Source organism: Miscanthus floridulus, chromosome 8 (assembly GCF_019320115.1).
Source record: "Miscanthus floridulus cultivar M001 chromosome 8, ASM1932011v1, whole genome shotgun sequence".
Classification (NCBI taxonomy): Eukaryota; Viridiplantae; Streptophyta; class Magnoliopsida; order Poales; family Poaceae; genus Miscanthus; species Miscanthus floridulus.
In genome coordinates this window covers 196,314,060-196,329,609 of record NC_089587.1, presented here as the reverse complement: position 1 = coordinate 196,329,609, position 15,550 = coordinate 196,314,060, and the positions used below count along the sequence as shown (strand labels likewise).

General features: G+C 48.6%; 1 protein-coding gene across 1 annotated transcript; it reads left to right on the top strand.

The window, feature by feature from the left end:
* The first annotated feature begins 858 nt into the window (after window positions 1–858).
* Window positions 859–15,440, top strand: LOC136477851 (protein ORANGE, chloroplastic-like). The gene is made up of 8 exons (XM_066476106.1): window positions 859–1,378; window positions 10,729–10,843; window positions 13,527–13,643; window positions 13,726–13,812; window positions 13,898–13,974; window positions 14,101–14,228; window positions 14,763–15,022; window positions 15,123–15,440. Exons 1-8 carry the CDS (start codon window positions 1,152–1,154, stop codon window positions 15,198–15,200), a joined length of 1,089 nt encoding a protein of 362 aa, XP_066332203.1. The 5' UTR covers window positions 859–1,151; the 3' UTR covers window positions 15,201–15,440.
* Window positions 15,441–15,550: the final 110 nt, after the last annotated feature.

Below are 15,550 nucleotides of genomic sequence, written 5' to 3'. Positions count from 1 at the left end.
AGTTCATTTTAACTCCGGCTTACAAAACGGCTTCACGCTACAGTGTCCCGATTTACGCAAAATAGATAAAGCCGAAACCGGTATAAGCCATGCCAAAGAGGCCCTTAATACGACCAGTCTGCAACATTAGAGGTGTCTACCTACCCCTGGACCTGGCCTCAGAGATTAGTACGAACACACACACCCAACAACTATTCCAACCTTTCTCTCGGCCTGTTCGCTTGTTGGTTTCAGCCAGTCCAAACCAGCCAGCCAACAGTGTTTTCCTCTCACAATAAACCAGCACCAGCTAGCCCAAACCAGCCCAGAAACCAACCAGCGAACATGCCTATCTGTAGCGAGAAAGAAGAAAAATCTCTAACACCCTGCTCCTTCCGCCCAAAAACAATACAATTCTAAAATTATATTTTTTTTGGATGGGGAATATATTTTTATGTTAGGTTATTGTTGATAAGAAAAACATATTTTCCCCCTCAAATATATGCTTGCATGAGTCATAGCCAATCTTTTTAAAAGTTAGTAAGTATCTATCTAGATATATAATAAAAATGAGTATGTACGTAGAAAAGGTTATAATTTTTATAATTTAGAATGGTTGGAGTATCTGATTTCAAAGTTCCAACCTATTTTTTTTTAAAGTAATCGGTCTATTCGCTAGTTGATTTTTGGACTGATAAGCCCGATCAACACTGATTTATTGTGAGCTGATTGACAAGCGAGCAGGCTGAATGAGCGAGCAGGCTGAATGGTGTTGTCGGTGGCCGCCTGGCCGGTGGATGGAGGCGACGAGGCGTGCGTGTCCTCCAGCACTCTGCACTCCGGCACAAGTGCCCCGCCATCAGAATCCACTAATTCCTGATATTTTTTTTTTCTTCTCCTGTCGCAATCGCCATTTTTGCTAGAGAAAAGAAAAACAGGGCTCGAAAATACGAGCTCCACTACTCCTTGCTTCAGGCACGCTCATCTTCCCCGCTCCAGTGCTCCACCGATCAGGAATTCAGAAATCACAGCCACCGCCTGCTCCCTCCTCGATAAATCCAGCCTATTATCCAAACTGTCTCCCGTCTGATCCGTCGCCGTCGAGGAGTCGATTCGTCTATCCACAGGCATAAGAAAAAAAAAAGTGTATCTAGCGGGGAGCGTCGCCGGCGATGCTCTGCTCCGGCCGCATGCTGGCCTGCAACGGCCTCTTGCCCGGTCGGCTCCGGCTACCGAGAGCCGACGCCTACCGCCTGCGCCCACCAGCGCTCGCGCGGAGGTGGCGCATCGCGGCCTCCGCTGCGTCATCCGGCGGCACCTCTGACCTCCCATCGTCGTCGTCTTCGCCGCCTACCCCGCCGTTCGGGGTCGGGGACGACCAGGCCGCCGCATCACCTGGGTAAAAACACTTTCTGTAGGAACTAGGAAGTTGGTAATTTTTAGCTCTGCTGGTGAGCTGTGAGGCGTGAGCAAAACATGTTTGTTTCCGCTGGTCTACCTGCGTGTGACTAATGAGTCGGTTTGTGATTGCCCGTGCGACGAATCTCGTTCAGGCATAGCTTCTCTATCCATCAAGAATACATGGACATGTTGGATCTCTGTTTGAAAGTAGGTTGATATGTTGGATCTAACTGACAAACTGTTGGCCTTGAACTTTCCATTAATATTTGTTTGTACTCTTTTGCATGAGTAAAGTGCATCAGCTGTCCCTAAACTTACCGTTGTATCACTCCGGTCCCTAAACTCGCAAATCGATCGTTTATGTCCTCAAACTTATTCATCTGTGTCATCTCGGTCTCTAAACTTATTTGGTTGTATCATCCCGGTCCCTAAACTTACAAATCACCCGTTTAGGTCCTCAAACTTGTTCAGTTGTATCATCCCGGTCCCTAAACTTGATTTTTAGTCTCATCTGAATCAAAACAGGGTGATCTAAAAACTTTATATCAAAAAATAATTCATAACTTTTTCATATGAACTCGAATGAAGACAAACTTTATATCAAAATTGTAGCCCTCGACACGATCTACGACTTTGTATTTGAAATTTTTTTGAATTAAAATTATTTATGGTCCCAAAATATTATTGTATGCTTATAGATTTTGAAATTTGAAATTTAAAATTAAATTTTGGGACACTAAATGTGTCGGTACAGAAAGTGACCAACTAGTAAATATTTGTAGTTTTGCTGTACGTTGTGATCGGAGGTGGCCTAGCACTCAATGACACAAGATTTATACTGGTTCAGGCAACGTGCCCTACGTTCAGTCAGGGTTGATCGACGACTTTAATCCTGAGCCCAGATGCTCGAAGTCTGTAGTGGGGTTACAAACGAGAAGGAGAAATGAGGGGGTATACAAGAGGTTCGGAAGGCTCCGATCGAAAGAGTTGCTGTCGGAACTCGGTGGTACTGCGGTTGTAAGGGGTTGGTGTCGATCTAGTGAGTCTGAGCTTGAATAAGTCGATCTCCCCTCGTCGGAGGGGGCGCATCTCCTTTTATAGATGAAGGGGATGGTTTTTACAGCTGAAAGGGAGGGAGTACATATATTTCTGAGCCTTGTTGCCTACGGTGATGAAAACTCGGAGACACGGGGTCGAGGTTGGAGGCGGTCCTCGAGTCAGGCTTTCCGAGCGGAGGCCGTGTGAAGGTGGCCGGGGTCTGAAGCCAGCGCTCCGATTGAAGAGGCCATTCGGAGTTGGCACGAGCTTGAGGTGCTCCGGTCGAAAAGATAGGTCGATGGCGGCCAGGGCCTAAAGCGAGTGCTCCGGTCTGTTGAGTTCATACTCTTGGGCCGGTCCAGAAGAAGAAAAGGCCGTTCTTCTAGGCCGAGCCTTGACGTCGAAGCCGGCCCCCAAGGGACCCCGGGTTTATGAACCCGACAGGAGCCCCCGAGCCCTCGGGCGATTCGAACAGAATCGTCTGGGGGATTTTTGTCTTACCGGTGGGTACGCGCGAGCGCACCCGCGGGTGTAGCCCCCGAGCCCTAGGTGGTTCAGGGTGAATCGGTTGGGGGTGTTGTCTCAGCAGGCGTTTATGCATGTTTTTTAGTTTGAGATGGAATTTTGTTTAACCATGACGTTGTTGTGCAGCCGAGGTGTTTTTAAGCGCGGGGATTGGATTGAGACAGAACTTAACGATCCCGGCGTCGGTGCACGCCGAGGATCGGACGAGGAAGTTTTTAGTTTTTGAAACAAGCCCTGGCGTCGGTGCGCGCCGTGAACGGAAATAACTTAGTTTTGGATGCAACATAGTTCGATCTTTGGCGTCGGTACGCGCCGTGGAATCGGGTAAGGTGGAGTCACGAGTAGACCTAAGCGTCGGTGCTCGTCGTGGATCAAAAGAGTTAGTTTTAGTTAGTGAAGCCATCTGAAGCCGTTACACGAGTTTAGGAGTCACGGTCCCAGGAGCCGTAGCCGGATGTCGCCGATCCCGTCGACGCGAGTTAAGGAGTCATGGTCCCAAGCCGTAGCCGGATGTCGCATATCCCGTCGATGTGAGTTAAGGAGTCACGGTCCCAAGCCGTAGCCGGATGTCCCCTATCCCGTCGACGCGAATTCGAAATCGCGGTCCCATGGCGTTTAAACCCCCGAGCCTTGTCGGGCCTTCGTGGGGGCTGAGTCGTTTTTGCGCTACCCCATCCGGTTCCTCACAACCGGAGGGGCCGAGTTTCGTCGCCTGTCCCGATCGCTCGGGCTCGAAGGCTAGCTCGGTGAGCTCGCTAACGGGTGTGATCGAGTGGAATCCGGGCCCGTCGTTCATGACGGGGTCGGCATAGCCCTCTTGTGGTATTCCACTACTCCTTTACCTGCAGCCCGACAGATGCCTAGGTCGTTCCATAGACCGACCCGGGTGGCCTGACGGCCTCCCCTCGATAGAGATTCTGTGGGCTTGGCGAGAGGTTCAGGATCGAACGAGAAGGTTGAGATGACCCAGTTTGCCGGACCGGGCAAAGGCCGCACGGTGCTCATCTACGGTTTTCTCCCCTGGCTCTGTTTGGTTGCTCATGTCGAATGAGGCAAGCCACCGCTTCGTGGCGCAACACGGAGCGTTTTGGTGCATTTCGCTGCACGTGCGATTCTTAGTTCCCGAGCCCCTGGGCGGTTCATGCCCTAACTGTCCAGGGGGTTCTGGTGTATGAGATGAATGCGCGTATGGATGTATGAATGATTTGTAATGAAATAGAGGGGCTTTGATGGTGTTTTACCTTAAAGACTGGAGCGACGGGGTTCGAAGAGCTCCAGTCGAAAACGCCCATCCGAGACCTGCGCCTGTTAATCGTGGGTTAGCTCTCATGTGAACAGTTTTGTATTTAATGAACACATGCTTACCTTGATGACCTGAGAGATGGGGTTCGGAGAGCTTCAGTCGAAAATGTCCGACCAGGACTCATGCTCGTCATTCGAGATGGAGTCAGCATGGCCCGCATGGGGCGCCCCTTCGCTTCCTACCTGTATCTCAGATGCTTATCCTGAGTGAATCGATCGACTCAGGAGGCCGGTTGATCTCTTCTGGCGTTCAAGTGAAGTTGTTGAGTGGCCATAGCAGTTTTAAATTTGTGGGGGAAGCCCCCGTATAAAACATTCGTGTGCTTAACAACTATAATGGTATTTTGTTTTCTGTGATGGAGTCATTCCGTTTGGGGAAGCTTGTTCCCTTCCATTCCTTAGTTTCTCCTTAGCATAATTTTGTTTTAAATTTCTTTCTATCTCGTACTTGCCCGTTTGTTCCGTAGATCGTAACTTTGTGAGCCCGGGGCGTGACCCGCGAGGCTCGGTCGGTTGTAGCCGTAGAAAAAGGCGGGGTGCAATCAGTCGGAATTTTTAAAGCAAAGCTACATAAGGTAAATTTAAAGGAATGAACTACCCCTTCGTTATGGTAGGAAGGAATTTCTCCATACAACAGTAAACAAAACAGAGAGGTAGTACTCAATATTTGTATATTTATGGAGCCCCCGAACGACCCGGATTGAAAGTGTTCGGGCGGGGGCGCTCTTACGGGAGCATGTGCTTTAACCGAAGGTGTTTAGACCGATTCTAAGGGAAAAAACGACGTAGTTGTTCAATATTCCAAGTGTTGTTGAGAACATTGCTGTTGTTGTCCTCCAGTCGGTAGGTGCCCGGTCGGAGGCTGGGCCCTCCGGCGGTTCATCGGAGGGTGACCTGGAGTGGCCCTTCCCTGAGGATCTGTCGAAGGCGAGGTTCGTCCTCTGGGATTCTCGAGAGCGCCAGCTCAGGGAAATTTTTGGCGGACAAGGGCATGCCATGGTGTCCGAGCTTACCGAGCTGTCCGCGAAGCTGGAGAGCGCCCGGAAGCAAGCTCAGTTTGCCCGGCAGCTGGTTGAGGTCGACCTACAACTTGCCACGGAGATGAGTTTTTGGTACTTCTCCTTGCCCTTTGAATCTTTCGTCGGTTGTTTTTATAACGCCTGTTTTTTACAGGAGATAAGGAAGGTGTCATCCCACAAGTCGCACTTCCTCCGGGTGGAACACGCTCGGATGGCCGAGCTAGAGCGCCGGGCGGAGTCCACTTGCCGCAAGTCCCAAATCCAGACGGCCGAGGCAGCCGCGGTGTGGGCGGAAGGGCAGCGTGCGGCGGAGCAGGCAACTATTGCCGAGCAAGGGCTCAAGGCGGAGAAGGCCCGCCATGAGGAGATCGAGGCGGGGCTACGGACGTCCCTGGCTAATACTGAGACGGCGCTTTAAGTGGCCTTGGCGGCCCTTGAGCCAGAGCGGGCCACCCTGGAGAGGGCACAGAAGGCCCTGGTGGTGGAGCAGAGGGCCCGGTCGGAGGTGGATCAGGAAGTGCCCGCGCTCTGGAGCCAGGTGATGGGGATGGAGGACGCGAGTGCCCGGCTGCGCGAGCAGGTGGCTCGGCAGGCAGAGGATCTCTCCACCCTTGAGGCCACTCGCGTCGGTGCGTACCTTTTTGTTTTCTTGTGGTGTTGATTCCTTTTCCCCCAGCCTGTTTCTGAGCTTGTTGCCCTCCTCGCAGAGCTGGGAGAAAAGGTGAAGGCGCTGGAGCGAGACCTGGAGACGACCAAGGCGAACTTTAGCCAGAATGTCGAGGAGCTGGCCAAGTCCCATGAAGAGCGACGTGCTCTCGAGGGGGAGCTTGGTCAGATTCGCAATGCTGCCCAGCTCGTCGTCTCGAAAGTCTTTGGGTCGGCGCCAAGTACCAGCGCGTCCGTGGTTCAGCTGGTGGAGGTCCTGGACACGGTCAAGGACCTCGTCAGGAGCGGGCTGTTTTATGGAGCATCGGGGGTGCTGACCTCGGTGGCGACGTACCACCCGAACCTAGACTTCGCCACTATCTGTGGCGGGTATGCTGAAGGCCTGAGCATGGAGGACATCCAGTCAATCGGGGTGAACCTGCTGCCGCACGCACGGTTGGTGTCAGAGCAGGTCTCCGCCGAGTGGGTGATGGATGTTCGCCGTCAGAACATGGCCCGAAGCATGCGTGGAGAGGATGCCTCCGAGCCTACAGATAGCATAGAGCCTGGTTCGGGGGGTAACGTCGCCTCGGCCCTGATCGAGCCAAACGTCGTGCTGCTAGAGAGCGAGCAGCCTGCGCCTTCGTCGGTCACGCCGTCAGCAGATGCCGCCGGGTCGGTTTAATACCTTTTTTTAAATACAAGTAGTTAGTAAATGTAAAAAGTTTAAGTTCATGGGGGGAACCCCTATGTAAAATGTTCGTGTGTGTTTTAATGACTGCAATCGGTTTTTGTTTTTGTGATAGAGTTGCTCCATTCGGGGAAGCTTGTTCCCTTTCGTTCCTTAGTTCTCCCTTAGCATAATTTTGTTTTAAATTTCTTTCTATCTCGTACCTGCCTGTTTGTTCCATAGGTCGCAACTTTGCGAGCCCGGGGCGTGGCCCGCGAGGCTCGGCCGGTCGTAGCCGTAGGAAAAGGTGGGGTGCGATCAGTCAGAATGTTCTAAAGCAAAGTTACGTAAGGTAAAACAAAGGAACGAACTACCCTTTTGTTCAGGTAGGATGGAGTTTCTTCATACAAAACCAAAAGAGTACTTAGGGTAAAAACAAAAACAAAGGAGTAGTAGAGCCCCCTAGTGGAGCCCTCGAGCGCCCCAAGCCAAAAAGTGTTCGGGTCGGGGTGCTCTTACTGGAGCGTTCGCTAAGTAAAGGTAAGACTGAAACTTAGGAAGAAAAGAAGAGACATAGCTGTTTCAAGGTCATCAGAGAGAGCATCGTCGTTGTTGTCCTTCAGTCGGTAGGCTTCCGGTCGGATCCCTTCGTGCTCCAGTCGTCTGGATCCTTGTCCGCTGTGCCCCCTTCTTCGGTCGCTGTCTCCTCTCCTTTTTCTTCCTTTGGCCTGCTGGCCTACCTCAGCAGGCGCCTGAGGAGCTGGTAGTCCTCGTAGAGATGGTTGACGGGATAGTTGTGGTTGGTGCAAGGGCTCTCCATGAGATCGTGGAAGTGGCCCGGAGGGTCTTGCTGGGGCTGAGTGCCTGCGTAATCTGCCTTTGTCTTGATCCTTTCTGTGTGGAGGCGGTGATCCTTTCTGTTCTTCTTTCCCCTCTGTGTGGAGGGGACTTCGTCTTGATCCTGACGCTTGGCCTTGCCTTTGTCGTGGCCCCTGTTGAAGCGCAGCAGAAAAGGCGCTTGCTAGGGGTGTTGGACAAAGGTCTATGGTTCTAGGCTATCAGGGCTGGGACTCTAACCGACACTGCGCGCGTCTTGGTTCAGCCCAAGCCACGCATAGATAGGCGGTTGGCATAGGGTGGCCGTCAAGTCAAGACGAGGTGCGGTTGCGGCTTCTTGTGCCGCAATCGGTGGTTGTGGCGATGATAGGGTGTAGTGCCCCATCTGCTGCGTCCTTGTTCCCCGAACGGGGAGTGAGGTCGTGAGTCGGCGTCGTGATACGGAGCACTTCGCTTGTTGAACGACGGCGGTCTCCAACAGTGCTCGGAGGTTCTGGTGGATTGCTCGTCCACGAGGGTCGTTCGGCTCGGGCAGGTCACGCAGGAGTATTGCCGCGGCGGCAATGTTCTGGCTAGCCCGAGCGAACTGTGGGGGGGTTGGTCCCCCGAACCGGAGCGTTGCACTGGGGCTGACGGGCGCGACCCCGATCGCAGCCTGCCGGTCCATGCGCATAGGGCGCAGCGTGGTGCGCCAGGCGCGTTGGTGCAGTTGGCGGCTGATGCGGCCACTGTCGTCGTAGATCCTCCCCGTACTCACGTGTGAGCTCAGGGGTCTCCGCGTGAGGATCCGGTAGGGCGTGGGTCTAGAAGGACTCCGTTACCCCTAGCGATTGTTCCGGGGCGTCCGCCGCAGCGTACTCCCGGGACCGACGGTGGCTAGGCGCCACGTCGCTGATGCTGGAGCCGTCACTCCCGACGTCGTCATCCATGATGTCGAGGAAACAGGTGGGAGCATAGCTCGCCATCCCCACGAACTCAGACATGAGAGGGTGCGGTGCCAGCACCTTTTGGAGTCCCCGGGCGTATGCGTCCGCGGAAGACGCAAGGCCATAAGGGAACCGGCTGTATGGCGGCTGCGATGGGGACAACGGTATCCCACCAGGTATTTGGCGGAAGATAGAGCGCAGTAAGTAAATAACAGCATGTATATTACTCACAGCGGGGTTTGAGCAGAGAGTTTGCTCGGAATGAAGCGCAGATGCCACGCAGTTGAAGTCGCGCGTCCCGGAGTCGATGGAGGACGTCCCTCCAACGGGAGCCGGGTCGTGAGCCTCCTCACGGAGGTGAAGTACGTCGAGCTGGTTGGCGACGAAGTCCAGGCTCCCAAAGCGGAAGGCCTAGGATGGCTCGAAGATGGGTGGAACCCGCATCCCGACAGGCGAGAGTGCAAGGAACTCTAGCGAGCCGAAGTGAATCGTATCGCCCGAGCCCGCCACGGCGGGGGTGGCGGAAAAATGGGCCATCCGATGACCAAAAGAGTGTTGAACGTACAACGTCTTCCCCACGGACGGCGCCAACTGTCGGTGCAGAAAGTGACCAACTAGTAAATATTTGTAGTTTTGCTGTACGTTGTGATCGGAGGTGGCCTAGCACTCAATGACATATGATTTATACTAGTTTAGACAACATGCCCTACGTCTAGTCGGGGTCGATCGACGACTTTATTTCTGAGCCTAGGTGCTCGAAGTCTGTAGTGGGGTTACAAACGAGAAGAAGAAAGGAGGGGTATACAAGAGGTTCGGAAGGCTCCGACTAGAAGGGTTGCGGTCGGAACTCGGTGGTACTGCGGTTGTAAGGGGTTGGTGTCGATCTAGTGAATCTGAGCTTGAAGAAGTCGATCTTCCCTCGTCGGAGGGGGCGCATCCCCTTTTATAGATGAAGGGGATGGTTTTTTACAGGTGAGAGGGAGAGAGTACAGATATTTCTGAGCCTTGCTGCCTATGGTGATGAAAACTGGATAATGGTGGAAGCCCCTCGATACTGTCGATGTCGCTGTAGGATGTCAGATGTGTACGGAAGGTCGAGCTATCTTCTTCAGGAAGGATGACGCCGGTACCTGCAAAATACTTCTGGATGTCTAGTGGCATGTGAGGAGCTGTGATATGTTCACCCGGTATGGCAAATCCTGGAGCCCATACCGTAATCGATGTCCAGAGACACGCGGAGGGGGCTTACCATATGGGAGTTTCTAGCGGCCCCTACAATACTTTGTGTCAGGGTGTCTGCAAAGCACTGTTCCGTACAGGGTATGGTCCCTGGTACAATTGTTTTGACTTGTGAGCCATGCCTTGCCTTTCTTCGCACGCCTTCTGGTTCTTTCCGAGCGGGCGTCTCCTGTCGGATGGTCCCCGGTCGGAGAATAGTGATGAGCAGGGTTTTCTATGAACCCCGGTCGGAGACACGGGGTCGAGGTTGGAGGCGGTCCTTGGGTCAGGCTTTCCGAGCGGAGGCCGTGTGAAGGTGGCCGGGGTCTGAAGCCAGCGCTCCGATTGAAGAGGCCATTCGGAGTTGGCATGAGCTTGAGGTGCTCCGGTCGAAAAGATGGGCCGATGGCGGCCAGGGCCTGAAGCGAGTGCTCCGGTCTGTTGAGTTCAGACTTTTGGGCCAGTCCAGAAGAAGAAAAGACCGTTCTTTTGGGCCGAGCCTTGGCGTGGAAGCCGGTTCCCGAGAGACCCCGGGTTTATGAACCCGACAAAATGACTTCAAACAAAAAACTTTCCAACTACAAAGTTGTAGATCGTATTGAGAACTATAACTTTCATATAGACCATATCAATATCCAAGATTGTTTGATAATTTTAAATTATAAATTTCAAAATCTATAAACATACAATAATATTTTGGGACCCTAAACAGTTTTAATTCAAAAACTTTTCAACTACAAAGTCGTAGATCACGTCGAGGGCTACAATTTTGATATAAAGTTTGTCTTCATTCGAGTTCATATAAAAAAGCTATGAATTATTTTTTGATATAAAGTTTTTAGATCACCCTGTTTTGATCCAGATGAGACTCAAAACCAAGTTTAGGGACCGAGATGACACAACTGAACAAGTTTGAGGACCTAAACGGATGATTTGCAAGTTTAGGGACCGGGATGACACAACCGAAAAAGTTTAGGGACCGAGATGACACAGATGAACAAGTTTGAGGACCTAAACGATCGATTTACGAGTTTAGGAACCAGGATGACACAACGGTACAAGTTTAGGGACCGCTGGTGCAATTTACTCCTTTTGCATTTATCGATAGTATTCAGGTATGGTTTGTGCTGGGCGGAGCTAACATTGCCCCCTGCTTGGGTTTTTGCAGGTTTTGCATCATTGAAGGGCCTGAGACAGTCCAAGATTTTGCAAAGCTTGACTTGCAAGAGATCCAGGATAACATTAGGAGCCGCCGAAACAAGATTTTCTTGCATATGGAGGAGGTGTGTTGACTTTGTATTCTTATAGTCTTACATTGCTACTTGTTTAGTTAAATATTAGCTTTGTAAGCTTGGCACTATGAAATTGCTTGTCAAAATAGATAACACTAAATAGCATGCTACCATCTTTGGTTACTGTGACACAACTAAAGCTGAAAAATGGTCACACTCCTATCTAAAACATGTGTAACTTCATTTGAATTACTCCCTCCATTCCAAATTATAAGTCGTTTTGACTTTTCTAGATACATAGCTTTTGCTTTGCACCTAGATATAGGCTATGTCTAAATATATGGCAAAAGCTATGTATTTAAAAAAGCCAAAAGGACTTATAATTGGGAACGAACTGACTAGTTAGTTACTGAAGCTTAGTGTTATTTGTAATGTGAAAATTTGTTCTATAGTATTGAAAGATCGCTTCTTTTTGGAAAATATCACCGAAAGAACCTAATTCCATGAAATACCACCGAAAGATACAAACATTATGGAATTTTATCTCTTTGTTAGAATTGATCGGCTTCCAGGACGTTTTCCTTGCTTATTTTCTCTAGACACATACCTGACAGAAATTCCCACGCGCTAGACTGGCCAGAACAAGGCTGAACCACACCCTACCAGTCAGTGGCGGAGTTCCAGGGTATGTCTGACCGGCATGTACTAATAACATATATGTATTATATATCTGTATTCGTATTAAAAAAAGGAAAGAAATCACTTGGATCACAGATGACGCTATATCCATCACGGAAGCAGGAAGTTAGAAGGCCCAGGAGGCCAGTTCGCGGCAAGGTTATTCTCGGACCTTCCACTTTTTGGCTGTTATCTCGATCCGTCGATTTGTTAAAAAAAATCTCGATTCGTCGATCAGAGCTGAGGAGTCACGGTTCACGAAACATGCCGCCCCCTACCGCCCTCTGATTGACTGTTGACGCCGGTGTGACGGTGACGCCCTGGTTTTGGTGGCTGGTGCCCTGCTGCCTCCGGTCACTCGTGTGTAGTTTGCAGTTTGCACGACCACGCAATCACAGAGGCTCGCTGATTCACTATTTCTCCCTGGTAAAATTTAATCTTCTACTCTTCGTCTTATTATAGAAAATTATTATCTACTTTAATAGCTACTCCATTCTAATTTATAAGATATTTTGATTTTTTAGATACATTATTTTTATTATGCATAATCTAGACGTAGTGTATATATAAGTGCATAGCAAAACTTATGAATCTCGAAAAGCCAAAACGTCTTATAATTTAAAATGGAGGGAGTATTTGCTAACATCACAAACAATAAATTGATTAATTATTTAGCATTGTATTTTTTAATATTTATGCTCTTCTGAAGAGAAACTCTCTCAGTTAAGCTTTTCAAAATAAAGAGGCACAAAGTGTATTAATGGTTTATGAGCATCTCAAATTGGTGTTGCTTCTACCCGTGGCAACGGCAAGTGTTGAAAGTATTTTCTGCAATGATTTTAGTGACAACAAAGTTACGAAATATGGTGGAGATAGTCTTTTAGATGATTGTCTAGTCACTTTCACTGAGCGGAATATTTTCTTTAAAGTTGATGAAGATGATATAATCAAGATATTTATGTCCCTTCGAAAGCGTCAAATAAAATAGTCAGAAATAGAGTTGTAAGTCTCTTGTACTCTTTTACTCCTATATTTCAATTATCAGTATGACTTTTGAACTATTTATATTGTATTTAGTGGATGGTTTTAACTTAACTAATCCATAAATTTAAGCCTTATTGTGTTATTTAGTGCACTTATACCGAATCATGTAGTCAATTTTATAATTATTACTGAATTACTAATATGAATTTATCGAATTGTATATGAAAATTTTTAGACGGCACACCCTGATCTATAATCCTAGATTCGTCACTGCTACCAGTTCTGTCTCCGAATTGATGTGGGTATGCTCATGTGCTGTGCGCACTCTCCTTTGCTCCTCTCTGCGACTCTTCCCAGGCTGCTGCTCGCCCCTGTTCCATGCTCGGCCAGCAACCCTGCTATGTCCCATCCAAGCACCAGACACCACCCTGCTCATCGCCGCCAAGCCAAGATGTCAGAAGCAAGACAAGGAGGATAGCCCCAAAGCAGGATTAGTTCATCTGTGCTGAAATGGCAACAGCTATAATCTGTGTTGAGAAGGCAGCTAGCATGTCTGTGGAGATGGCAGGTAGAAGTCTGGAGATGCTGGTGAGATTGTGTTGAAATGGCTGGTTGTTGAGATGGTATGGGGCGTTTTCGTCCAACTTAACGACAGCCAGTCCAAAATCAAACAGAATAACAGATTGCTAAATACCATAATGTTTGGATCTTTCGATAGTATTTTACGGAGCCAGGTTCTTTAGGTGGTATTTTCCAAAACACACGATCTTAGAATGAATTTTCCGTTGTGTAATTGGGTGCTGTTGTTATACTCAATTGTTCTGGGCGTCCATGTTATGCAGATACTAGCCCAATGTGAGCTATCAGAAAACTTGAGATTGATCTTTGAAAAAAGAAAACTTGAGATATCCGGCGATGTTTGCATGTCTTGTGCAGCTTCTTTCGTTCTGTACTTCAGATTGAGTGTTTTAGTTGGCTCTTCTAGTTGGTTCTGGTTGCGGTGGTGCCAGAAAATGCATCATATGCTCTTTCTGGGTCTTATATCCTTATTTTCCATTTGCCTTGTTCATAGATTCGACGGTTGAGAATACAGCAAAGAATAAAAAATGTGGAACTCGGAATTTCAGATGAAGAGAGTGATAGGGAACTCCCTGATTTTCCGTCGTTTATTCCATTCTTTCCTCCTCTGGTATGTATCTGTGCCTTTCAGCACTCAGACACTACGATGCATGGTTGTTACTGACGTACAAACTTTTCCCTTATGCGAACAGAGTGCAGCTAATCTAAAGGTCTACTATGCCACATGTTTCACCCTCATAGCTAGTATAATGGTCTTCGGTGGTTTTCTTGCACCAATCGTAAGTCACAGTTCTCAATTTTTGTATCACTAATGGTGACTGTTCTAGTTTATTTTGCCATGCAACTTGATGTGCTATCATGCAGCTGGAACTTAAACTCGGTCTAGGGGGTACATCTTATGAAGACTTTATCCGCAGCGTTCATCTGCCCATGCAGTTGAGGTACTACCACTTTTCCATGGTCCATTCATCTATCAAGGATCATCTAGCTAGGGAAATCAAGACTGATCTGCCATGAGCCCATGACTACTAACTGATTCTCTCTTCATTTGTCTACCTGCACTGCAGTCAGGTAGATCCCATTGTGTCATCTTTCTCAGGCGGAGCAATTGGAGTTATCTCTGCCCTAATGGTTGTTGAGATAAACAATGTCAAGCAGCAGGAGCATAAGCTGTGCAAATACTGTTTAGGAACCGGTAAGTTTTCCTCTAAAACTTTTTTATTTCTCAAAGATGCAGGATAGCTGCATATCATTGCATTAAGAAGTAGAACATTGTTGAACAAACCCACACAAACATGTGCCCGGAAGCACATGCACTCCACACTAGCTTAACTAGCCTCCAAAACTTTTTCATGATCTTATAACATGAACATAAGTTGTATGGAAGATTGCATATGCAATTCAGTTTTCGCAGTTATATAGTCCAGTGTAAGCATTATTTATGTTGACCTGAAACCCACACTGAAGTCTGAGATATGTTGTAAAGTTCATTGCTTGCTCAGCTTTAGTGCAGTAATAACATGTTGACACCTGGGTCAAAATAGTGTTGTGAATTTGAAGTGCTGATAGCTCTTGGGCCCCATATCAGAAATTTGCTATGCATTCTGTACGACTACTAAAATACTCTACTTTTGCATAGAAGACTTCCTTTTTAGCTATATATGTGTGTATAAGCTGAATTTACTGTTTGTTCAGACGGTGACAACAGTTCTATGTTCATGTCTTGTAGGATACCTGGCATGTGCCCACTGTTCAAGCACGGGCGCTCTTGTGCTCACAGAGCCTGTTTCAACATTCAGTGATGGCAATCAGCCTTTCAGCCTGTTCGCTTGTTGGTTTCAGCCAGGACTTATCAGCCATGGTACAGTATTTTCCTCTTACAACAAACCAGTACCAGCCGGGCTTATCAGCCCAGAAACCAACCAGCGAACAGACTGTTTATCCGCACCAAAGACAGAGAGATGCCCGAATTGCTCAGGCTCGGGAAAGGTATTTGGATCTTTTTACATGCTGAATGGAATAGTCTCGTGTCACCGAGCCCCCTCAATAGAGATTCTGATTGCACATGAATCATTTGTGAACAATTCAGGTGATGTGCCCAACATGCCTCTGCACTGGGATGGCAATGGCAAGCGAGCATGACCCCCGGATCGATCCGTTTATTTGAGGTGCACCTTAGTCCAATAACTGCTGTAACGTGTGGAACATGCTTTGTAGATAATAGTATCGACAAAAGACTCACAGATAGGCCGAATCGCGAATTTGAATCGACGTTGTACGGCACGAATAGGATGAACTGAAGAAGAGTGCAGAGAGGTGTATGTTGTAAAGTAATAATTCGCGCGTCACTGTATGCTACTAGAACTTCGTTTCATGACTTTCATCCAACACTAATGATTCAATCTCATGATGAATTTGGTCACGCATGTCATACGTGTATCTATAGCCACAAATGATGCTGACGAATGTCGATGCATTGATGCGCTTGGTGTTCCAGCCATGCAGTTGTAAGTTATC